The sequence below is a fragment of the Python bivittatus genome, unplaced genomic scaffold (genome assembly GCF_059951505.1).
Source record: "Python bivittatus isolate LINGU-HERP-01145 unplaced genomic scaffold, Pbiv_v1 ctg000840_np1212, whole genome shotgun sequence".
Taxonomy (NCBI): domain Eukaryota; kingdom Metazoa; phylum Chordata; class Lepidosauria; order Squamata; family Pythonidae; genus Python; species Python bivittatus.
This window is the reverse complement of record NW_028277113.1, coordinates 14,071,355-14,096,839: the sequence shown is the minus strand read 5'-3', so window position 1 is coordinate 14,096,839 and position 25,485 is coordinate 14,071,355. Positions and strand designations below refer to the sequence as shown.

General features: G+C 39.0%; 1 protein-coding gene and 1 long non-coding RNA gene across 6 annotated transcripts in view; both read right to left on the bottom strand.

Moving 5' to 3' along the window:
• Positions 1-835: 835 nt before the first annotated feature.
• Positions 836-7,937, bottom strand: LOC112542775 (uncharacterized). Its single transcript, XR_015794058.1, has 4 exons — positions 7,874-7,937; positions 7,360-7,633; positions 2,982-3,124; positions 836-1,364 (listed from the first exon to the last, which is right to left on the bottom strand). It is a non-coding gene; the product is annotated as an uncharacterized LOC112542775 (long non-coding RNA).
• Positions 7,938-16,884: 8,947 nt separating this feature from the next.
• DSP (desmoplakin) overlaps positions 16,885-25,485 on the bottom strand; it is a 51,892-nt gene continuing 43,291 nt past the window's right edge. For 4 of the 5 annotated variants that reach the window (XM_088130607.1, XM_088130608.1, XM_088130609.1 and 1 more), the window contains 2 exons: positions 22,743-25,037; positions 16,885-20,704 (listed from right to left, as the gene is read on the bottom strand). In XM_088130607.1, the coding sequence (XP_087986733.1) occupies positions 17,504-20,704; positions 22,743-25,037 (5,496 nt within the window). In that variant the 3' untranslated portion in view covers positions 16,885-17,503. The remainder of the gene's footprint in view (positions 20,705-22,742; positions 25,038-25,485) is intronic. The other variant, XM_007422140.4, reaches the window with a different exon arrangement.

Here is a 25,485-nt window from a genome sequence, read left to right as displayed (position 1 = left end):
ATATACATCCTAAGGGGAAAAGCCATAAAGAATAAATATACATACATATTTTTGTGTACTAAGTTTCCAGTTGTAATCGCAATCCTTTTCTATGCAGCTGCTTTCAATTCCAAATGAATACTGTTTTTCAGTCTCCAAGTAAATATAGCAATTATAAAGCAGACCATCAATTGATGAGAGGAGGGGAAAAAAACCAGCTTTGTTTGTTTGCTTTCCCAAAAACTCTGTTATGTTCTCATTTTTAATAACTGCAACTGCAATGATCGTATTACTGAAACATGGAACTTAATCACAATCTAAATTTCACTGAGCTGTGATATCTATGTCATGCTCAAGTTACGCCAGGCTATCTTTCTGGGCCTATGTTTTCCATCAGTCCATTTTTCCCCTCTGCCTGCTTTGACAGGGCAGGTTGGTCATGGCACTCGTCTGAGATAAGGTAGAGTCCCCTTCAAATCAAGCTTGACTCTTGGTGATTTCATGGGCGTTCCATATACAGTCCTCGCTTAGCAACCACAATTGAGACTGGCAACTCCATCACTAAGTGAAACGTGATGCTAAGTGAAACATCACGTGACCGCAATGGGCTTATGACCTCACTTCTGTGGTCATTAAGTGAATCACCACAGGTCGTTAAGCGAGACATCATATGACCACAACGTATGATTTTACTGCTGTCTTCTCTATTGACTCTGCTTGTCAGAAGCCAGTTGTGAAGCGTGCAAATGGTGATCATGTGACCATGCAATGCCGGAAGTCATAAATGCCCACCAGTTGTGAAGTGCCTGAATGTTGATCATATGTCAAGTTCAGCCCAAGAAACTCAACGGGACAAATCAGGAACAGTTCAATTACTTTATTAGTTTACACCTACTAGACAGAATTACACCAGACTAACTCTAACCCCCAATGACAGCAACTCAACACTCTGAATTCCTTAGGGTGGTGCCAGTCTCCTTCTCTTCACTCACACGTTCTGGTTGAGGGCTGAGGAAATGCTTGGGATTCCTCTTCCCTTCCCTTTGGCCTTGGACCTCCTTGCTCATGTCTTCCATCACATCATGTGACCACAGGGATTCTGCGATGGCCGTAAGTGCAAGGACTAGTGGTAAAGTTACTTTTTCAGTGCCATCATAACTTCAAACAGTCGCTAAACAGGGCAGTCATTAAGCAAGGTTTATCTGTAGTTTCCTTAGCAGCAATGCTGATATGATTGCCACTGCCTTCTTCCAGGATTTTGCTTGTGACTTCACAATCTAGGCTGCGTTTTCTTGATGTCTCCCATCCAAATCTTAACCAAGTCCAACCCTGTTTGATTTTCCAGTCCAGACAAGGTCAGCCAGATGCTGCCAACTGCAGAGAGCCTAGAAATAATTTTTTATACGTATAGCTAAATTAGGTCATGTTCAGTTACCAGGGAAGGCAAACCAACTCCTTTTAGAATAGAGCTAATATTTGCCAGACAAGTCATATGAGGAAGGACCACAGCTGAATATCTTGCATGCAAACTTTGCAAGTTCAATCATAATAGGCTGGGATAAACCCTGCCAGTCAGCATCAGCTATACTGAGCAAGAAGGAGCAATGGTCTAACACAGTATGAGGCAGCTTCCTGTGTGTCAGATTTCACCCTACAGGCAGAATTATAACCAACTAGGCAAGCTCACAAGGATCCAAGAACTCCCAATAAATAACTCTTTATTGAAGAAAGGTTAGGGAGCTATAATCAAAGGAAGTATGAGCTGCTGTGTTTAAGAGCAAACCCTGTATATATAAACAATATCCAAATACATTTGTGTCTCTTACATCCCATGTAACAGACTATCTGGCTCCCTCTTTTGTGCATGGGGGCTGGTTTGCATCTGTCCCTTGTTTCCACAAGGTAAGGTTTGCTATCATGTTACTTTTCACCAACTGTGTAAGAACCCTCACGTTATGTTTCTATAGTCAACTCAGCTCATCAGGAATAGAAACTCCATTTTTCCTTACAAAACAATTCTCATAGTCCAGAAGTAAAAACTGCCCCTAAGTAGTATTCACCAATGGTTTAGTACAAATAGATCAGGGCAAGCAGAAGTGGGGGAAGAGTATTTTAAACAGGAAATTAGGGCAGGAATCAAGATCAGCCTAGCTCTCTTTTCTTCAAAATAAAAAATCAGTTTGAGTAAACTTTTTTTTCAAAAAGATGAAGTAGATTAAATTTGTTCCTTTGATTCAGTATCCTGACAATCAGCTTGGTACTAATCATGTTTTCTATCTCTGCAAAAGAATGTTTGACTGGAGCCACAGAACTACATCAAGAAGACCAGTATGATATATCCGCAAACCTTTGCTTATCCAGTGGTGAAACCAAAAGCATCAGATCATTAGGAATTATAATCAACATAGCAATTCCTATAACGTCCTCATTATGGTATACAACCCAACAATCACAATTAGTCGTATACCATAACTAGGACTTTATAGGAATTGCTATGTTGATTATAATTCCTAATGAGAATGACCACCTGCAGGGAGCCCTCTGACTTTCAATTGTAAAAGAAAGTTCAGAACAGCAGATATATTGAAGTGGATAAATCAGTAACTGATCATGGTTTCAAGTTTGGGTCAAGTTTGAAATTTGACCCTTTAGATCATTAGACCTATTAGATCTAGGTTCTAATAACATGCTAAGCCAAAAACACAACATACCATGTATATCTGATCACAGCCATGAACTGTAAAAGCAACTTGTTTAATATGCAGCCACCTACTGTACATTCCCTTCCTTTACAATATTCAAGGAATCTAGTGTACACCCCCATAACAAATGGGTTGTGATGGAAAAATTAGTCAGACATATCCCTTATCCCATAGGCAGAAGGGCAGAAACTGGCAACTACAGACCCACATTCCAAGTCTTCCCCCTCACAAGGTCATCTTTGGGGAACACGTTTCCATTGTTAGGCTTGCCCCTCTTCCATACCCACAAACACAGCTTACCAACTGAAATACTGTTCCTTGCATTACCAACTGTAGCATGGGAATGCAGGTTGTTTCTAGATTTCCCAGGCAGGATAGAAGTCCTGTGTAATTCACCTGCTTTATCACTTCAAAGGTATCACGTGACCTTCTGTTTGTTTTGCCTAAAAAATGCACATGTGGAAGGAAGGAAGGAAGGAAGGAAGGAAGGAAGGAAGGAAGGAAGGAAGGAAGGAAGGAAGGAAGGAAGGAAGGAAGGAAGGAAGGAAGGGGAAAAGGAAAAGGAAGGGGAAAAGGAAGGCGAAAAGGAAGGGGAAAAGGAAAAGGAAGGGGAAAAGGAAGGGGAAAAGGAAAAGGAAAAGGAAAAGGAAAAGGAAAAGGAAGAGAAAAGAGAAAAGAGAAAAGAGAAGAAAAGAGAAGAAAAGAGAAGAAAAGAGAAGAAAAGAGAAGATACAAGGAAAAATATATACAGGTTTGATATAAAAAATGTTTTGAGGCAGGGCAAATATACAATTCATTGTAAGCAACCAAACGTTCCATCTTCATAGTTGTTATACTTCTATAGCTTTGGGGGATTACTTCACTCTATACACCACATTGGGAACATTGTACCAGTTGTATGCATTCTTGTACAAGGCATATATATGGTGTTCTGTTGTAATTAGACAACAAGTGGTACTAGTCCTCCAATGTGGGGAAGCGAACGGAAGGAGGAAGCTGTTGAAGGTTCTGCATTGAGTTCAATGGCTTCCCACCTCACCCCCCTTTCCCTCTCTCACTAACATCACATTTGTTCAGGAGCCAGAGAAGAGCTCTTTGAGCAAGTTTAGGATTCTGAATAAGTTCATTCCTTCTCTACAACATTCCCGACTTCATTTGGTGTTTCCCCTTTGATGTCCAACTGAAAAAAAATATCTATTGGTGGCAGCTTGCCAATGACACAATAATGCTACAACGGTGTACAAATAAAATGTTCTGGCATTGTTCTGCTCCACTTGCCTTTCAGGAGCAATTCTCTTTCAACATGAGGATACAATTGTGTTGCTTTTATGAATGAATTTGACCAAACTTTTTATATGCATTTTCATTTTTTGAAATGTTCATCACTCTTGGATGTATGGGAGCTTTTTCTATATCTGTTTATCAACCTCCAACAAATGGGAGAGAAAAACTGACAGCTTTGTACCTATGCGTGTACGTAAACTGAATGCATCCTAAACTGTGGATTTTTTAAAAAGCTGGATTTCATTAAGCATTGTAAAACAAAAACAAGACAGTTTTTGTCTAGAAATAATTAACATTAGTCAAATCAACAGTGTATAATACTCTGTAAAGAAGTATTGAAATGTAATTCATGCCCAAACATATGGTCACATGCAAACTCCATTCTCAAGTTTCAAAGAGATTTTAGAGATTTCACCTCAATGATACTCCTTATTGTGTATGCTCAAGAACTCCCAAATCCTGGAGCCAGTCCTGCCCTCATGCCAATTTGTGATGGCATGTATCTATGAAGGGGGAGGTGATGGGATGGAATGCAATAGAGCACCTGGTTCTCAGGAAGAAGGGAGCACATTGGGGGGGGATGGAGGAAAGAGGCAGCATAGTCCAGAGCAGGAGCATGGGAAGAGGAAGAGATTTAGAACAGCAACTCCCTAGAATCTTCCAAGGTATGTCCACTAGGTTAGAGTAGTTCAGATTTAGTCTGACAATATTCTGTCTATATGGTGCAAGCAATAAAAGAACTGAACTTGGCTGGACTGTTTCACTGTTGTTCTTGGACTGGGCCTGACAGAATTTAAGCTGAAATCCACAGTGAAGCTGGCAACTTCTCCTTTCCATTTTTCCCTTCTTTGTTTTAATGCATTTGTTGGATCCTCCTACCATCCAACACATTCAAGAAAACTTTAGAAGCCAACAGGATCATAACCATGAATCATTCTTCCAGCCCCATACAAATAATGTGTGGAAAAGAAGGTGTAAGAAGCTCAGTTCTAAACTCTTCCATACCTAGAACTGGATGCTGACCTTAAACTTTAAGTAAAGGGAGCTTTAATATTCAACCTGATTGAACTGACTCTTTTCTGAAGCATATATCATGGGTAGACATTATCTCTTTCTTATATTTTCTTTTTCTTCATGCACAATATATGCATTCTCTTTTTTAAATGCAAATATATTTTTTATTTCTTTTTCCAGGTATATTTTATAAGACTAATGCATGAACGGACAGAGGAATAGCAACAGACTGAAATACACAGAGGCCAGAGACAATCCATGTAGTCTGACACATTCAGTTTCCCAGTTCTCAAGATTCCTGACTTTTAGTTTGGAATCAAATTGCTATCAATTGTCATAATAGAAGTAATTGTCATTATATTCATTGACTTCAATAATGATCTTATTTCTTTCTGAGATAACAGAATAAATGAGATAGGAATAATGATATGAAATTCCATTTAAAACACCCCAATCCATTAATATCATGAATTAAATGCAAAAGACATACTGAAAAAAATATGTGGTATTATGTTAGTAATGCATTTAAGCCAAGGAAAAATATTTTTCACAGATTAGTAAAACCTGTTTATATATATTCTACAGTCTCTGGTATTATGAGGGTTATAATAATGCATTGCTAATAATTATTGATGAGCAGAGGGCAATTTCTGAAAATTAAAAATATTGAAGAGCTTTTTTAAAATAGGCTGAGACAAAGAATGGATTCACTGATCAGAAAGAAAGTGTCTCAGAGTTTAAATTATTTTTGTACAATATTTTCAAAGAGTTGAATCCAGCTTTCCTTTTAACCTTTTAGCATGGGGGAAGAGACTGCTGGGCCTAGCTCCCAGAAGTTCACTCTCACCCTTCTCTTCTTGCTGTGGTTCACTCCTTGGTCCAAAACTAACTTTAGAAAAGTCCTTTCCAGCCTGATGGCCTCCAACTGCATTGGCTGGCGGACAGTAGTGGAATTGGCTAGAAAGTGCCAGGTTGAGTAAGGCTGTATTTAATATACTATTCATTTTGCTGAAAGGTGAAGTAATCATCGGCTTCACATCCACTGGCATTCCCTTTTAATGTTGAAGTGAGAAACGTCTTACACATCTCATCACAAAGAAAAGCATACATTCCAATTGCTACCACAAAGAATCATAGGTAAAGCAGAAGTAATTCACACTTTTTGTATAGGGAATGCTAATATTTAAAGCTAGAACTTCACATACAATTTGCCTAAGTTCACATATCAAACTAAGGCATAGTGTCATACAGTTTGAAAGAGTACAACCCCTTACTTATCACATCAATCCAAACTGAAGATTCCCAGGAAATGATTGTCTGGCCTCCACATGAAGATATCTAGTGAAAAACAGACTACCACCTCCCTGGCAGGTAGTTACACTGCTGAGTAGCTCTTACTAAGCTTTCTTAATATTCAACTGGAAACCGTATTTCTGTCACTTAATCCATTATCCCATGTTGTGTCTTGTCTTGCCTTGCCTTTCTTCCATGTGAATGCACTTAAATAACGCTATCAATTCTTCATACAGTATTCTCAACGCTAAATAGTCCTATTGCCTTCAATCTCTCTTCATAGGACTTAGTCCCAGTTGCCCAATCAACCTCACTGCCCTTTTCTGAATCTGTTGCAGTTTATCTGAATCTTCTCTAAAATATGATGGCCAAAACTGGCAATAATACTCAAGAGGAGGCCTGACCAGTACAGAATAAAGTTGAAGAGTTATTTCTGGGGATTTAAACACTATGCTTCTCTTGAGGTAGCCTAAAATTGTATCTGTCTTTTCCAAAGGCACGTAATACTGCTGACTCATACAGTACTCAGTTTGTAATCAACTACTATTCCAAGATCTTTTCCACAAGGATTATTGGCAGGCTAGATAGCCTCGATTCTATAACTGCATATTTGGTTTGTTGCTTCAGTACATAATTCTGGGTTTTCACTGGGCTTAAACATGATCGGCTGGTTTGCAGCTCAGCATATTACGTTCTCTGACAGACATATTCCATCCTCTACTTTTTCTAATACATTGTTACTGTCAGCCGGACTTCTATCCCCCTCCCCGCCCTTTTTTCAAACAAGCACGCTGATAACTTTTTCTTAACTAGGGCCTTGGTGGCAACCTTCAAGTATTTTCTACCATTGTGTCCGAAGGCTGGGAAGATTTGCATCTGTTCATCTCATTTGTCACACAGCGGTTCAAAGACACAAGGACCACAACAGGAAAAAACGGGCAATCTTAACCATGCCAGTAAATATATAGCCATTTGCTGCGAAGCACATTGCAAAGCCAGGATTTAACGTCAACGCTGCTTTTTAATGTTTTAACTGTTTGCCCGAGAAAGTAAAGCTTCCGGCTTTTTCTAGCGGTGAAGCTATTACCTCTGTGCTTCATACGAGCCCAAAGTCAGTGGGTGGAGCTTCTTCTAACTTCTTTAGCAACTCACAAAGGGCAGTTTGGCAGCTCCCCGCAGAGCTGTGTGACTCTGAAAGTGCCCTAGAAGCAGCCGGATTTCTGCATGCCTCTTTCCCTCCTTTTTGCATCGCGGACGTTTGGCCTGACGATGTCACTGTGAAGCTGCAAAAAATACGTCCACGTCCAGTCGGTCCAAAGCAAGCAACTGCCCTGATACTTATTGTTCCATGCAGTCTTGCACTGAAACAGAAAACAATGCCGCGTTGCTCACAGTTTGCACGCGCGCCCTGCAATACAAGGAGAAGCATCTCTACCCAGGCCAGCAGGGTCCCGGGAGCAAAGAGAATCGCAAGGCGACCTTTTCAAGTAGGAAAAAACGCCAGCAGAGCAGGGCTCCTCTTACCTGATGCTGGCGCTGATTTACAAAAGATACTCGGGAGCGCTTAGCTCCGACGACGCAATGCCCTCTGCAGCGCCTACCTGAAGTTTTCCGGTACCCAGTTTTGGAAGTTCAACAAGGCTCCAAGTAAGAATTCAATTCGGCCGCGCCTACTGTTGCTACTGCGCCTGCGTCGAGCTGAGCGCCCTCTTGTTGACGGAAGCGGCCGGCGAGCCTGTTTCGCGGAAAGCCGGCGCCCCCTTCAGTATGCCAAGCGACATGCGACTTCCCGTGGCTTAGCTGATAGATTTTACTTATCGTTTTCGTGTTTACTTTCTGTGTCTTTCTATAACTTAATATGACCATTATTATTTTGCATAAATGCGTGTGTAAGTAGCTGTCTCTGACAGGACAGTGTTTAGATTTGCTTCTTGAAACCCTTTGGGGTTGTAGGTCAAAGAGTTGGTTGTATAAACTGGCATGTGAAACCTTCCCACCCGGATCTACGGCTGGCTCGGCTCGGCTTTTCTGATCGGCACAGAATAAGCTGAAGGCTGTTTAAATGCATCGTGCATAGTCCAAGTAGCATCATCATAATCTGCAGTCTCATCAAGTATTTCTAAAATATTTCTAAAACAAAACAAGCATTCGTAAAGGCTATCCAGTGATAATATACCAGAAAATGGAAAAGGAGGAATTTGTGGTGAGATACTGAAAGAAATGGAATACATTTCCATTGAAAACCAGGTATTCCTCCTCACTGGGCTATCATTAAAAAACGCTATATTTCTGAGAGGTGAATGTGCCACTTGATGAAGGGAAGCATATAGTGGATGTGATGAAGTGAATGAATCAAAGGGGAGAATATTAAGTTCATCTACTAATGGAAGAAAGTAACATTAAGTAAAACTGAGTTACATTCTGTGCTACTATATGATTTGAAAAAAGTGACATGCTGGTGGTTGGAAACCATGGCACTTGATTTATTCATAGACTTGCTACATTTCAGGAATAAATTATTAATATTTCTTAAGAAATTCCTTCCACCAAACTGAACCTATGCCCTTTAACCAGTTTATGCTGTGTGCCCATAACTGATCATCACACTTCATAAGCATTTCATAATAAACATAACTATAAATGATTTATAGAGAATAGAATGCTTGAAAATGTGGAAATTTGCTTCACATCCTCCATCTTGTTGATTTAGTAGCATTAATACAGGCCGATCCAGTGCCAAATTAGGTCATTAAATTCCACTATAAACAATGAAGTAAAGATACATCTGACTTTGCATAGGATTTGGCTGTTAAAATTATTACTGTTTCTGCCAACAGGCAAAGATAAACCATTGCCCTATTGTAATTAAAAGTTTCACTTGGCCTACGGAGGCTTGAGTACAGATTCTCACTCAGCCTTCAATCTCATGGGTGAAAAATTTCTCAGCTGTGGTCACGGGATTGTACTAAACTATAAAAGCTATGCCCAGTGTATGTTGCCCTGAGCTCCTTTTAAACATCTGAAGTACCAATATTTTGTAAAGTCTTTAAGTCCTTGCCTTGTGTTTGGTGATTTTGTGATTTCTATATTCTGCAGAAAGGGATTTTGATTTTATTTTCTTACTCAGCTTTCACCTATAGCATTAAAAACTGCACAGTGGGTTTTTTTTTCCTATTGCTATGAAGCCTCATTGTAGTCTTGTTCAAGATCCTTATTACTGAGGGAAGGAAAGTCACCTTCAAGTTCAACTTCAGGGGACTGGGTGGGCACATCAATAGAGTTTTCTTTGCAACAGTACAAAAGTAATTTGTCATTGCCTTCTTCTGAAATTTTATTCAACTTCTGAGTGTAGTCAAATCAAATCAATCAAATCAGTTTATTACAGCCCTAAGACCAGATACAATAAATATCTAATAGTAGAAGTGTTACATACTTCTACATATATAACAGAAAAACAGTAAGTATAATAGGATCTAAAAATAATTAAGAACAGATATAATAAAATAAAACATTATTGTATCTGGCCTTAGGGCTGTAATAAACTGATTTGATTTGATCTGAGCATAGTCTATAATAGCCCTGGACTTTCATGGAGGAACTATATCTATGCTACCTTAAAAGCCATTTGGTTTGATTATACATGTCCATTCCATTAGTCATTGTGGTCTCTAGCTTCAAAAAGACAAGTACATTCTCAATTTAGGACTTAATCATGCAGGAATTCTCCTGTTCAAGTCACTTTGAATATTGGTAGATGGACATTGGGGTGGATTGTACCAATAGATCAACCTTCCTGAGCCCAGTTGTGGGAATCAGCAAGGAGGTCAAGTGATGTCATGCACATCATGACATCATCATACAAATGACACCACTTATGTAACTTGGGTCAGTTGCATGCTGTGGCTGAAGCAATTTATTTGATTTGTGTCAATACAGTACCTATAGAAGCTAGAGTTGGCTTCAGCACATCAGGATGGTTCGTGTCAATAAACTGAACTGTTTTTTAAAAAATCAGGATTCTATTGGAGCAGAAAGAGATAAAGGATAAGGAAAAACTTGTTATTTCTTTTTGCTAAAGTAAAAAAGTATTTCCTGAGAGCAGCCTTTCCCAGACTGTATATGTGTTAGACTCTCCTTCCCATCATACTTACTTAGAGATAATAAAAGTTGTAATCTACAACTGTAGACCTGACCAAAAACCTGAAAGCATAGAAAATGTTCGCCTAGAAAAACAAAATCATAATGGTTTTGCCATTAAATAGATGGTGCCAGCTAACACAGAGATTAAAGGAATGTGGTTTGGGAAAGAACCAAGAATTAGTGCTAACAAAAGTTTCCCCCTTAAAATAAAATACTTTAAAAAAACAACTTTGGTTTATATTGTGCTCCATTTCCAAAGACACTGAGCAGTTTGTAACACAAGTAGTCTTTAAAAAAATCAAAATTGATCAAACAACAACAAATGCATTTAACTTGTTATGCCACTATTCAGGGATGGTAAGATCTTCAATCATCCCTGAATGCCCTTCTGAAAAACCAGATTTTTACAGCTCTTCAGAAACATACCAGGGAGAGGTAGTCCACATATCCAGGGGGAGGCTGTTCCAAAGGAAGGAGGCCTCAACCAAGTGGTTCCTGCAGACACTCCAGCAATGAGAATCTATCCAAAAGGTACATTCAGTCTACCTTCCCTTAAGCATCCATAGAGAGAGAGAAAGAGAGATTCTCTCATGTTACATTATACCATGCCCCCATGGACAAGACTTTACATGACTTCCATACACCTGTTTTGTTTTTACACCGTGTACAATACGCCTTGTGTGGTGTTGGTAGTTGTATTGACCACTAGGAGGCAATATATGCCCGGTTTCATCCGTATTAAGAATCATCCGACTTTGGGTAGCAAAGGGTGTACATTTTAGAAAGCAAAGAAAGCCACTCTTCTTTAGCACTGCTTTATGCATCTAGTAAAATTGCATTGCCTGATTGTGAAGTTTAGATGTTAGTGCTGTATATTTGTAATTTCTGCACTGCCTTTTCAATTTGTGTGTGCAGTAAAAAAAGTTAACCACGATCCTCAGAGATGACTGAACAGTTTTGTAATCTGCATGGCCATCCCTGATTGCAGTGACCATATGTCCTTTATTATAAAGGACAGTCCTTTATTTCATAAAACTGTCCTTTAGATTTATTTTTCAGAAACTCACTTTCGCCCTTTATTTTGGTCATTTAACTTTTACCATACAAATGGTACCACTTAATGCAGTCTTTCACATTCATGTGAAAAATATTGAAACTGAATTGTCTTTTTAAAATAAATTTACATTTACTGATTGGTTTTAGATTTTTTAAATTAGAATATGCATTTTAGTAAAGTTTTTGCTCCTGAATTTCTCTTTGTAAAGCAAAGTTATAAACATAACCAATTTAATTTTTTTATCATTATGAATATCTTTCAGATTTGCCCATTTTTCAGGTTTGTCCTTTATTTTTTCCAAGAAAATATGGTCACTGTATCCTAGATTCAAGAATCTCAGATAGAAGAGTCTGTAAGTTGTGTCATGGTATGATCCTAGCTAATATAGCAGCTGGACATAGGCTGATATTATTAGTACTTTTCCAGTTGCCAAGCAGATTTTGATAAATATATATTCTATTCAAATTTTAACTTGTGTTGGCTTTAGAATTTGCACCACTATCAAATTCTGTTTGAAAAATATAAAATAACATAGTATTTCCTAAGAATCAATCACACAAATATTAGAAAGCAGGAATACTAAACTTCGGGCGACAGATTTGTGGTACTACACATTTTGCTTGTATGAAGTGCAAGGTTTAATCTCTGGCACATATGGGCACTGTGCATATAGTCACTGTGCTAAAACAAGATTTCCTTGATGGTTATTTTTTTTAATGAGAAGAACTTCAGTATACTTGTATACCGGTTTGTGGGAACACAGAAATTATCTATTTCAGCACATAGCTTTTTTATGTTGTTTGTTTTGTCTGATTTGTAACCTAAAGGAAAGGCACAGGAAGCTTAAAAATACAGTCCTGATGGACACAAGGATATACTGTATGAGGTAAATATCTAAAATTTTAATTCCTGTGTTAAATTCCAGTACTTCCAGAAAAATTGTTCATGTGTTTCAGAATAAAATTGCCAGTTAACTAGTGTTATGGAAGTGCACCTGGTGAGGAGAAGGAAGAGTCAATTTTTTAAAATTTTTTTATTTATTTTGTAAATTTATATGGCCGCCCAACTCCATAGCAATTCTCTAAAACATCTATGTGTATTTAATAACATGGATGAACATTTACAGGCCTGGCTTAGTCTTTCTCGATGGATAAATACATGTTTCGAGGAGCAGACAACAATTCATTCTGAGGTGATGAAAAGAATTTAACTCTGGGAAGATTTAAGCCAGATTTAATTAAATTGACCTCAAACAAAATGGGTCACATTCCATATTCTTCAAGCATCTGTATCTCAGTTGCACCAGAGAAGGCTTCATGTGACAAAATGTCATCCAGATATCTAGGCTGGGTTGGGTTACCTGACACACCAACAAATATAGATGTGAGGTTTAGACAGAACTGTATCAGCTCAGAGAAATGGAGTCCCATCTTTTACTTTCCCCATTTCTAAAGCACCAAGATTCACTGGTGAAAAAAGAGTTTAAATAGCTTAATGCTGCTTGAGACTTGGAATTTCTAGGAATTTCTGAAAAATTGCAAAACATACCTATCTGTCCATCCATCCATCCATCCATATCTATCTATCCATCTATCTATGTCTTTATCAATCAATGGATTGTTTGCACAAGAATACCATATTTCATTAATTCTCATAACAAGACTTTAAGATAGATAAATACTATTATCCTCTTATGACAAATTGACAGTCCTGGTATACAATGGCTTATCTAAACTCATTTATTAATATCAAATCTAAGAACCAGAGTTTTTAGGCATTTTCATTTTCCTATGCATAATCCTGGCAGTGTTTTAAATAGAATATTTGCATTTTGTTGAGACAAAATTTCACTGAAAAAGGAAACAGGTGTGTGCAAGTGTTCCAACCTCAGAACAGCTACCTGACTTTACCAGATGTGGCTTGAACATAAAACAAGCCACCCATAGAAATCAGAGCACTCTATTTTGAGATCAGGTCACTTCTGTCAATATGGAATGGTCCATTCCAATGATGGAACACTTCCAACAAGGTCAGGATGGCATTTCAAGGTGGGAACATTTCATCCTCAAAATCTAAAACTAAGTATTGAGTTGTTCAGCCTCTTTTTTTAAATCTTCCAAATGATCACACTTAAAAAAAATTTTTTTTTTAAACCATTTTAGTTCTACTAATAATCAGAAAATCCTGACTTATCCTTCAGTTTTTCCTAGCTATCCTGAAATTCCAGAAAGAACCACCAGTCCCCTCTAGGTTCCCTTGGATATACTGTATCAGTTCTTCATGATAACCAGGATCCTGCAGGTGTCCCTGGATTATGTGAAGCAGATTATTACGGCCTCTAGCCTCTGAAGCTGGTTGCTTCACAGGAACTTTTAATGCAACCATCTTCTTATAGACCAAAATGAGTATTCATCTGAAGAAAAGTGATTGGTGTGGTTAGAATTTTCAGGATGGTATGAGTAAAACCCAAATCTTTCTTTTCTGTTTTCAATTAAATATATATATTTCTCTCAGGTTGAACTTGATTCCTCTTGATGATCTACAGAATTAGTTTGACATTGCTTTTTTTTCCTCCTGGTCTAGCCAACAGCCAGGGAATTCTCAGTTGATTCCTCATCGAAGTGCTAAACAGGGCTGACCTATGTAACTAAAGATCAGCTACCACTAGACTGACAAGAATCCTTCTTTTCTCTCCCTTCCAATGATGTTTTGTTTTTCCTGACTTCTGCAACCGATGGATACAGAATATGCTTATACAATATTTTAATTACAAATATATTTATTTATTTAGTGGATTTATAGGGCCATCCAATTAAAAAAGAAATGTATGTTACCTGGGTGGTGTACAAATTATAAATAGAATATAAAATCTTACTATTTTCAAGTGGAATTTTTTTTACCTTTTCAAAGTAGATAAACATTTATTCTGATATTCTAATCCAGCTCCAGAATGTTTTTATGACACCTATTCATAAAAGGTTAAATCTTTTTTAGGGAAGGCCCATTTGTATGGAACTTAAGTGCCAATTAGAGCAGACAATACAGGGCTAGAAAATTATATCAGCTGATATAAAAATAGCTTCTTACAAAGCTGTGATCAGGAGAATTTAAAATAAATATCCATAAGCAATTTGAGAATACTTGGGCATTGTAAGGTATGAATCAATATTTTTGAACAGTGCTTGAGAATCAAAACATTGGGACATTAGGAAGTGGTTTAGCACATTCTTCAAAACTACTTCCCATCACCTCATGATACTAATCCCGCTTTGCTACTTGATATTCACTGCAAAATTAACACATTCTATGCAAATATGACCTATACACTCATGGATCAACCTATGCATCTCTATCGCAGGCTGACCAAGTAATGCTGTTGGGGTTCGTTCTTAGTGGCTAGAGGCTGTGGGGGTCTGGATGGGGAAGCTCAACCCTAGCAAGACTGAGTGGTTTTGGGTTTTAGGGGCCCACAGATCCTGTAATTTTTCCTTAGGTCTTGATGGGGTAGCACTGCCCCAGACAGAATCAGTGCATAATGTAGGAGTCCTCCCGGACTCTTATTTCCTTTTGAAGAACAAGGGCAGCCATGGCTTTTTCACAAATCCATCTTGTATACCAATTGTGCACTTCCTGAACCAGGAGACACTACTCATGATCACTCATGCTTTGATCACCTTCCAAATGGGAGCAAATGCAATATGCTGTACATGAGGCTGCCCTTGAAGATTACTCAGATGATGCAATTGTCCAGAATGCAGCAGCACAAGCAGTTATGTGCACATCTCAATACGCCCATGTTGTACCACTGCTCCACAAGCTGTACTGGCTCCCAGTAGGCTTCCAGGTGCAATTTAAGGTGCTGGTTATCACCTCTTAACCCCTTCATGGCATGGGAGATTATCTGCAGGACTGCCACTCCCCAATTGTTAATCCCCTTCCCATAAGGGTGGGCATGCTATTAAACAGTGCCATCTGGCAGGACCCAAGAAATGTCCCTATGTTATGAAACATACCCTCTGGAATACCATATCCCTAGTAATTCTCAAGACCCCACACTGAAAGTATTGAAGACCTGAATGTTCCCTCAGGCATGGAGACCAGAGGTTGGGTGAGCCCATTAATGTAATTGCATGCTCTTATGGTTTGAGTTGGGTTTGTCCTCAGGCACCATTTATATGTAGTTTAGAAGCATAAAAACGTTAACCTTGGCTTTTGAGAGCCTATTATGGTGCTACCAAACTCTGTTAGTGTTTTATATTTTATGCATATTATACATTCAAAAATGTTGGAAATTGGGACCCATCCTCTCATCCCTAGTTGATCTACATACTTCACCAACAGTGTAGTTAATGACATGGACAGCAGCTGGGATGGCAGCACTCCTACTGCCCACTTTACGCTGGGAAATGGAATGACTGCTGCCCTCTGGTCCCTCCACACCACAAACCATGGCCATTTTTGTTTGGCCAGCAGGAAAAAACAGACACCTGGCTTCTGCAGAGGCCGCTGCCCACATAATGTCTTGTACTTTCTAAAGCACTTGCCACATCTTTCTAGACTCCTTATAAAAATGGGTATGGCACACAGGTCAATTTAAACCAAGACAGACAGCCAGATTCTGGCAAGTACATGTTGCTGAGTTGGTCTCCATTCTGCCGACAAGGGGTTTCACACAGATGTTCTTATTTTGGTGGAGGTGAGGAAGCAGCACTTTTCTTCTTGTTGTTCCACTATCCTGAATGGGCTACTTCCAGGTGCTGCTAGTCACAGCTGCTTGCTGCTAGCACTGACACTCCCTTGCAGCAGTAGCTGAGAATGGAGCTTGCTCATTATCAGTTGCTCACTCGCGCTTTGATCCTCTGCATCTGTGACCTCAGAGCCAGGTATCTTGTGACCTGTTGCATCATTTGACAGATGGCTACCCCACCCACCCACTTCAATGCACCTGCCTACACTTCGCAGCCTTGTGTCTCATGTGTTAACGAGAGGGAATGGTGGTTATTTTTTCTACCAAAAATACATTTGGAGGGAGGGGAAACCAAGCCAGGGAAAGCCATCTGTCACTTTCTTTAATTTGTCCTTCATTACAACTGTAAGTCCAGTCCTTTTCTATAGGACTCAGCTGTCAGGTAGCTTGCATGTCTGTCCGCTGGCTCAGTGATGGTGAATTGCACATAGAAAGTCAAGGGTAGTTCCCAAGGCTGACAAGTTTCTGTGGTCAGTGAAGCAGGAGATAAGAATCTATAACTATTTCCCCAAACAAATGTATTTAGGTCTCTATTAATCCTAGTTACAAGCGAATTTTCAGGCAGGACCAAAGAAATCTCCAATACAAAATATTTACTATACAGAACAGCCAAGTAGCCCAGGAAAATGACCCATACCAAAAGTTAAAAGTAAACACGTTCATACAAATGAGTTAAAAATGGTTAAACTTTTATTGCAAGAATAATAAAGTTCATGTAGTCAGGCCTCTATAGTGTTGCACAGAAAACAAGTCACAGAAACAGAAAAGCAGTGTCCACTCTAAATAAACCTGAAGTAACTGAGAAAGTAACTCAATCTAATCAAGTATAACATCAGTTGGAAGCTATCATCATTATGCAGGGAAACATCTAAAGTGGCTTTAAAAAAACCTGACAAATGATACAAAAAACATGGGTGTTAGCCTAATATTCTGCAGACATGCATGAGTAATGGAATAACAATAAAGAGGCAAATTGCGACATGTTTTCAAAGAGGCAGGTGTTGCTTTCTTAACAGTTTACAAACCACGCTCATGTGCCAAAGTATTAGGCCATTTTTTTTTAAAAAAAGGAGAAATATAGCATCCCCTCCCAGGAAGCATTTTTTTGCAGCTTTGTATTTGGGTTTAAGCTTCTATGCTGTAGCTTAGCTATTTCACCCAAGCAACTACTGTACCAATATTACCACCAGCCTGTGTGTTTAGGTATGCATTGGATTTTTTTTCTGTTAGTTTTCTTTTGTTTAAACAAGCAGACATAGATAAAAGGGTAGGTACACTGATTAATGTCTAGCGCCCAAGAGTGCTGCTGCTGACTGTTGTGTAGGAGTAAGAATATGAAGAACTTGTGCCTGCATCAAAGCTTCCTCTCCTTGATCCACTGCGTGAGCCCGAACGTGAACCCGAACGTGAACCCGAACGGGAGCCTGAACGGGAGCCTGGTGCTGAAGAGACATTATATGGGCTGGATATGCCTTTGGATGACACAGAAGATGCTTCAAGCAATCTGAGCCCAGTCTGGTCTTCCACCATTGAGCGATTCATTGCCTCTCTATAGGAGATCTTCAGCTTTGTTTTGGGGCAGGTCAAAATCTTTGCATAGTTGCCTACATCTTGCAACCTTTGGGAAGTCCGGCCATCAATCAATCCTTTCCTAATAGCTTCTTCTGTACTTATTCTCCCATGTACTTCAGGGTCAACGAGGCCTCCTGTGATAAACTGAAATTCAAGGAAGCGCTGCCCAGCTTCATAAGGCAACCACTTCTCCTTCACTGCCTCTGCTGCCGACATTCTCTTTCGCCCCTTAATACCTTCAAACCCAATGAAGGCTTTCTGAGCTGGCTTCAGTCGTGTAGCCATCTCATGGTCAATGATGCCTTGGGCAACTGCATCCTGGAGGGAAACACGCTGGCCTGTGGTAGGGCATATGATGCCTCCAGTACAAGCCTGGGCTTCAAGCAAACGTTGGGCAGTGATGGTATCAACAATCCCCCGTTGTACAGCTTCTGAAATTGAGATCTTCTCCAAATTTTCTGTGTCAAATATGGCTGCAATGGGAGTGGTTTCTTCTGGGGAATCAGAAAAGGAGCCAGAACTGCTTTTTAGCAAGATGGAAGAACTCTTGACACTCACTACAGTGGGAGACCGAACAATGGATTCATGCTTGAAGACTTCATCACCCCCATTTCTGCTAGCAATCATGTCTGCAAACTGCGTGAGGCTTAGAGATCCAGAACGGTACTGATCAAAAAATTTTCTGTCAACAAGGCCTTTATCAATGGCATCTTGGATGTCATATTGGTGGCCTGTTTTCCTATCTACAAGCACAACTCTTGTGCTCCCATCTGATCCAGTAGTAGTTATTTCTTCCCATTCACATTCCTGGTCTGAAAGTTCCATGTAAGTGTCATAATCTATGAGGCCTTTATTATAAGCCTCCTGGACTGACATTTCTTTGCCTGTGTCAGGATCTACAATGACAACTCTGCGTTTCCGAAGTGTATTTTTCTGAGAAGTCTGCACCACCTTCTTCCTCTCTCTCAGTGGTAACAGGCAGAGCCCAGTTCCTTCATCTATTTTACATCTTTCTTTCAACTGCAAGTAGGTCAAATTTTCTTCTGTATTGGGGTCAAAAAATCCCTTGGTATCATCACTGGGATCAGACAGAATATCGTTCAGTTCTTCATTAAAGTAGCCCCGTTGATAAGCTGTGCGCACTGGCAAACGATGGCTTTCCTTAGGGTCAATGATCCCACCAGTGGCTATCTGGGCCTCCAGCAAACGAATACCGTGGCCTTTCTCAATGAGTTCCTTGTTCATTGCTTGGAACAAGGAGATGATATTTCCTGTTTCTGGATCTTTGTACCCAGTGACTGCTTTTTCGGCAGACAGAAGTTTCTCTTTAAATTCTATTCCAACGAGGCCTCTCTTGTAAGCTTCTTCCACAGTAAGCCTTGAATTACTTACAGGGTCCACAATGAATCCAGTAGCTGCCTGAGCTTCCAAAAGCTCAAGAGCTGTCCCTGGTCTAACCAAGCCTATTTTCATGGCCTGGTACACACCAAGCTTTTCTCTAGTGGCCTCATTATAAATACCAGCTATGCAGCTGGAACCCTGGAGGAAATCTTTGATTCGATCAGTGACTTCTTCAACAGTGATTACTCCAGTTTCCAGATCATTTGCTGTTGACTCCCGAATTATGCCAGACTCAACCAATTCAGAAACAGGGATAGGCTTCCTGATCCCTTGAAATGACATGCTTCTCTTCTGCACAGGAAGGAGAAGTAAACCTGTGTGTGGTTCAATTCTACATTTTTCTCGGAGTTTCATGTAACTTATGGCCTTCTTAGTAACAGGATCAATTAAGGGCTTTGATGGATTATTCAAAGCTCTATACAAATCTCGATCAATCACCCCACGGGATAAAGCAATATCTTTTGGCAAGAAGACACTATTGATAGGATCAACAATTCCTCCTGCAGCCAGCTGGGCTTCAAGTAGACGTATCCCAGTCTCTCTGTCAACAAAATTCTTCTTGATAGCTTCTGCAATAGGCACTGTTTTTCCTGAGAAGGGATCTTTAAACCCAGTGATAGCTTTCTCAGCTGTGTAGATTTGTTCCCTGTCATCAAAATCAATCAGGTCTCTAGCAATAGCACTGTCCACACTCAGTAATTCATTCCGATGGGGATCAATTACCCCTCCAGTGGCTGCCTGGGCCTCCAAAAGGAGGACTGTATTCTCTGGAGTAAGAAGCTGTTTACGTTTGGCCTCCACCAGAGAATACTTATCTTTGGGGTTAAGAGAAGCACCTGCTATAGCCCCAGCTCCTCTAAGGTAAGGTTCAAGTTCAGCAGCAACTTCCTCCACTGACTTCTGTCCTCTCAACAGCTTATCTAGGGTGCTTTTGTCTATCAGCTGACACTCATACAGCTGTACTGCTGTGATCTTTTTCCGCAGACCATTGAAAAGCAACTTAGAAGGATCAATCATGAAGTCTTCTTCTGTCTGGGTGCCTCTGTGTGCCACATATGGACGTTGCTTTAATTTCTCAATTTCCCTTTGCAATCTCAACCGTTCTGCCTCCATCTCTGACTGGCTCTTTCTGCTTGTCTCTTCTAAACGGCATCTATACCTTTCTTCAATCCTCTTGATCTCTGCCTGCAGCCTCTCAATTTCTACCAACAAGGAACTTTTCTCCCTCTCACTCTTCTCTCGCTCAGATTCAATTTTCCTGATTGTCTCTTCTTTCCGGGAATATTGGCTTTTCCACTGATTTAAGTCATTCAATATCTGCTGCTTCTCATTTTCTAGCCGTACTTTCAAGCGAGACTCTGAGTCCAGCGTACCTTTGGTACGATTCAGTTCTTCCTCTAACCTAAGCAATCTCGCTTTGTCTTGTTCCAGGTTCTTTATTTTCATTAGTAAGGCTTCTCGTTCTTGCATGATATGATTACACTGGTTTTTGGATTCTTGAATCCTATGGGATGTCTATGTTTTAAAAAAAAAAAACAGGAAAAAAATTAATGGTTCTGCTAACATCCAGTATTTATTATTTATTCTCTATAGTTCAACCACCACCTTATGAGCAGTGGATATGTGCAGTCTTGAGTAACTTAAAACTGTATTTTCACACAGTTTTAGGTCTGTTTTAGTATGGATTGGCATACTAATACAAATATTTTAATTTTTTCAAACAAAACAGCCTGGGCACAGTCATTTATAACTATTTATAAGTATATTAAGTCCCATTTCAGTACAAACTTGTACAGAAGTCTACCTCCTTGAGTTAATGAGACTTACTAACAAGTAACAGTGCATAGATTTGCAGCTGAACTTTCCTACAATTACTTTAAGAGAAAGCCTTGCTGCACTCAGTTGCATTGTTTCAAATAAACATCTTTAGAATTGTCAACCTCTTTTTTAAAATTAGTAAGAATTTAAAGTGCTTAATTTGGAATACAGCATTCTACTGGCATTTAGTGCTTCTTTTTTTACTTCTTACAATGTAAAATATAAATTGCATTGTCTTCATTTAGTGGTTTAGCAGTGCCTGAGTTACTTTTTTTCTTTGATAAAATTAGATTCACTGAAAGAGATAAGAAAATTCTTGAACAATGCATTTTTAATAAAATATTTCAACAAAATAGTGAACTGAATTTTCTTAATGCAGTACTGTTAGTATAAGAATGTTCCCATCAATTTCAGGGGAAGGGCGTTTTATGACTATGACTCAGGTATATTTAGTAACTTTACTTACTCTAATAAATTTACTCATAGAACACGTTTAGTGCAATCTTCATCATTTATCTACATTAATATAAATGAATAAATGTGAGAACATATAAAATGGATACACTTTATAAATGTGGATCCCTCCATTGTTTTGTTAGTGAAATACTGTAGTTCAAATGCTACTTATGAGCCTTTCTCTATTCTTTTCAAAATTTTATCAAACAAATTAAACTTGCATTTTAGCAATGCCTGGTGGATTGCTCCTAAAAATCTGTATATTGGCATAAATTACAATGTTGCAGCAATGTTACAGAAACAAAAGAGAGGTGGGGGGGTCATCTGATTTAAAAATTAAGACTTGATTGCAAAAGACAATAGACTGCAATCCAACATGAAGTACATTTAGGTCCTTTGAATTAGCAGGCTTAAGTCTGTGCCGGATTGTCAGTTAATATTATAATGTATGCATATTAATAATATTAATATACATACATGTTCATAAATATGTATATATATTTTTAAATAGAAGCATATATGCATATACATATAAGAAACAACGCATAAGCCACTCAGCAATATTAACTATAGGTTGTATGCATAAGCATACTTAAGATGTGTGCATGTGCATATATATTTTTATGTATGATCAGATGTGCACGCACACATACATGCTCTTGTAAAGAACAGAAAAGGAGATCAGGTCACACTTCAATATGTAACTGCATGAGTTATATATTGTGCATCTTATACCAAGTAGTTAAGAGAAGGTAAGACTCAAGAATCTATGGAGGTGAAGAAATTTGCATTTGGGGGATGAAATGGCAGAGCAACTGAACCATAGATATACTCTGTTGCAACAAGTTTTAAAAGTATAGGAATGTTCAGCAGAGGAACCTTTAGGATATTACTTCAAACAATGCCCAAAGTGTTTTAAAAAAACAGAACTGCTGAAATCAGTGGAAATGTAGACACAGTCTACACAGTCAGCAGATCGGGAAATATAACCAAGTCTGGATTCAATTAAAGTATGGTAGATGCTGCAACTTTCCTTCAGAATATCGAAATAGGGAAAGGAGGAGTTTCCTTTAAACTGAGGAATTCACTGCCATATCTCATTTGAACTTGTCCCTAGAAGGGACATTAATCTGATCCTAAGTCAAATTAAAAGGGGGGGGTGGAGATTGATCAAAATTAAGATGCACACGCATTTAGTATCCACTGACTGAATATACATTTGGTGTTAAATTATAGAATCTGAAGGTGAATAAAGTTGTGATCAAATATTTGTGAATACCTCCAGAGCCTGCTTTTGGAATTTTTCAATTTCCTGTCTCAAATTTTCCCTTTCTTTCTGTAAACCATTTATCACACCCTGAAGTTCCAGGGTATGCTTGTTGCTTGTTTGTAGTTGATTCTTTAGCTCAAGAATTGTGGCATTTTTTTCCTCATCAACTTCACTTCTGCCCCTTCTTAGATCATCATACTCCAACCTTAAATTTCGCAATTCTTCTTCTAGCATCAAGTGTTCTTTTGTTAGATTCTCAGTAAGAGACTGAAGTCTTTCAATTTCTATCTTGCACTCATTGAGGCTTTTGCTCTTATCTTCAATAGCTTTCTGCAAGTGCTCATTGCGAATATGTGCCTGTTTTAAATTCTCCTGCTCTTGAACCATCTGGCGACGCAAGGTTTCAACCTCAGACGTGTACTTTCTTATCTCCTCCATGTACCGCTGTTTATCTCTCATGTGACTATCTAGCACGTCTCTTTGGTGCCTCAAGTCATCTTCACTCCGTTTCTTTACAATAGAGATCTCCTCTATCTGTTGAGTGAGATTAGTGATTTTAACAGCTTGGTCTCTCAAGGTTCTCCTCATAGCTTCTAACTCTTCTTCCACATTTTTCCTTTTGGAAGTTTCATCTGCTACAATTCTAGACTGCCTATTAAGTTCCTCCTCCAGCATGTGCTTTTTATGTTGCATTTCTTTTATTGTGCTCTGGAGCCTTGTACTCTCTTGATCCTTCCCTTTCTTGTCTTGTGCAAGCCTTTCATATTCACTCTTTAGGCGTCCCAACTCCTGCTCTTGAACTTTTAATCTGCTGATGGTTTCTGTTGCATTGATGTTAGCCTTCTCCAGGTCATACTGGATCCTTTGCAAGCGAATATTTTCTTCCTCCATTGATTTCCTTTGGCTTATTTCTGCATCTAACAATTTTCTGATTTTTTCAATCTCTTTATTTTTCTCCTTAACTGTTCTTCCCGCATCATCGAGGGACTGTTTATAATGTGTGATCTCCTCTGTGAATGTCTGAACAGTCTGCTTTAACTCTTTTTCAAGCTGTTGTTTCTTTTGTGAGATTTCCGATCCAATAGCTTTTTGCTGGTGAGCACTTTCTTCTACTTGTCTAAGGTTCTCTGTTGTCTGACTTAGTGTGTTCTTCAGTCTCCTAATTTCCTCACACAAACTCCTATTTTCTCTTACAGCATTGTCCAGCTGGGCTCTGTAATTACTGGCCTCCTCTTCTTTTTTCACAGTCACCTGGTTTATCGTGGTCTTTGTGATATTAATCTCAGTTTCATACTTGTTCTTTAAACTAATAATTTCCTCATCATAACTGTTCCTTACCTTAGCCAACTCATTTTCAAGTTCCCATCGGCCTTTAGCCTCTTCTTGCAGCTGAATCTTTAACCTTTCAATCTCCTTGGCTTTTTCCTGGATGGTTGAAGCTGCATCTTCAAGGGCTTGCTTGTACCTTGTGTTGTCTTCATTACGCAGCTGGATGATCTGTTTCAATTCCAATTCTATCTGTTGTTTCTGCTGCATCACCTCTGAGCCACAAGCCTTCTGCTGAAGGACATTTTCTTCTGCCCTCCTTCGCTGTTCTGTAGTGTCCAAAATGGCATCATTGAGCCTGACGATCTCATCCTTCAGGTCTCTATTTTCTCTCTGTAATCGATCAATCTGAGCACGGAGGTTCTTGGCATCATCTTCTTTTTGTGCAGCTATCTGATGAATGGTGGTCTTCTTAATGTTAATCTCTGTTTCATACTTGTTCTTTATATTACTCATCTCCTCATTAAACTGGTTTCTTACCTTAGCCAACTCATTCTCATATTCCCTCTTCCGTGTCCCCTCGTCCTGGAGAAGAACCCTTAACCTTTCTATCTCATACTCCTTCTCTTTGACGATTTTCTCTGATTCTATCTTTTGCCAACCAAGGCTTTCTTTTTCATTTTGCCTTGTCTTCTGTAATTGATCAAAATCTGTCTTCTGCTGATCATATCTGTCTTCCAACAGCTTCCTTTTCCTCTTCTCATCTTCAATCTCATAAGTCAGCCTTGTTATCCTATCATTCAGATCTTTTATTTGAGCATAGCATTTGTCTAGGTTTTGCTTGGCTGTACTGCCATCCATCTCAACTTGTCTCTTCATTTCTTCCAAACTTATGAATTTAGCTTTCAGCTGAGAACATTCCACTTGATACTTCTGCAGGTTTTGCTCCAGGAACTTGTGCTTATTGCTGCTATCAGAATTGGCATCTTTGGCCAATCTCAGTTCTTCTTCCAGTAGTTCTATTCTGGTGCTTTTCATCTACGGAACCAGGAGAGACACAAACATTTGATCAACTTCATACAATACAGTGCACGATGTTGCAAAAGAAAAAAACAAAACCACGACGTTAAATTAAGAACATTCCTTTTCATGTTTGTTTCATTTATTTCAAAACTTATTTAGCATCCGTATAAAAATTATAAATAACATATATAGCAAAACTATATATAACATCCAAACAAACCTTAATGAAATAATAAATTAAAACAGTAGTTTTAATGCAGATTTTTTTTTAAAAGTCCACAAAGATGAAGAGTCTAAGAGAATTTTAAAAAGACTTGATCTGATGCTGAACAGATATCAGAATAGGAGGACAGCAGATTTCTTGGGGAATTGTTCGAGAGCTGGGGGCTACAGCTTAAAAGCTGATTCCCATGTAAGTATCTGACACACCATGCAATGCACAGATCCTGAGAGCGGGGCCTAT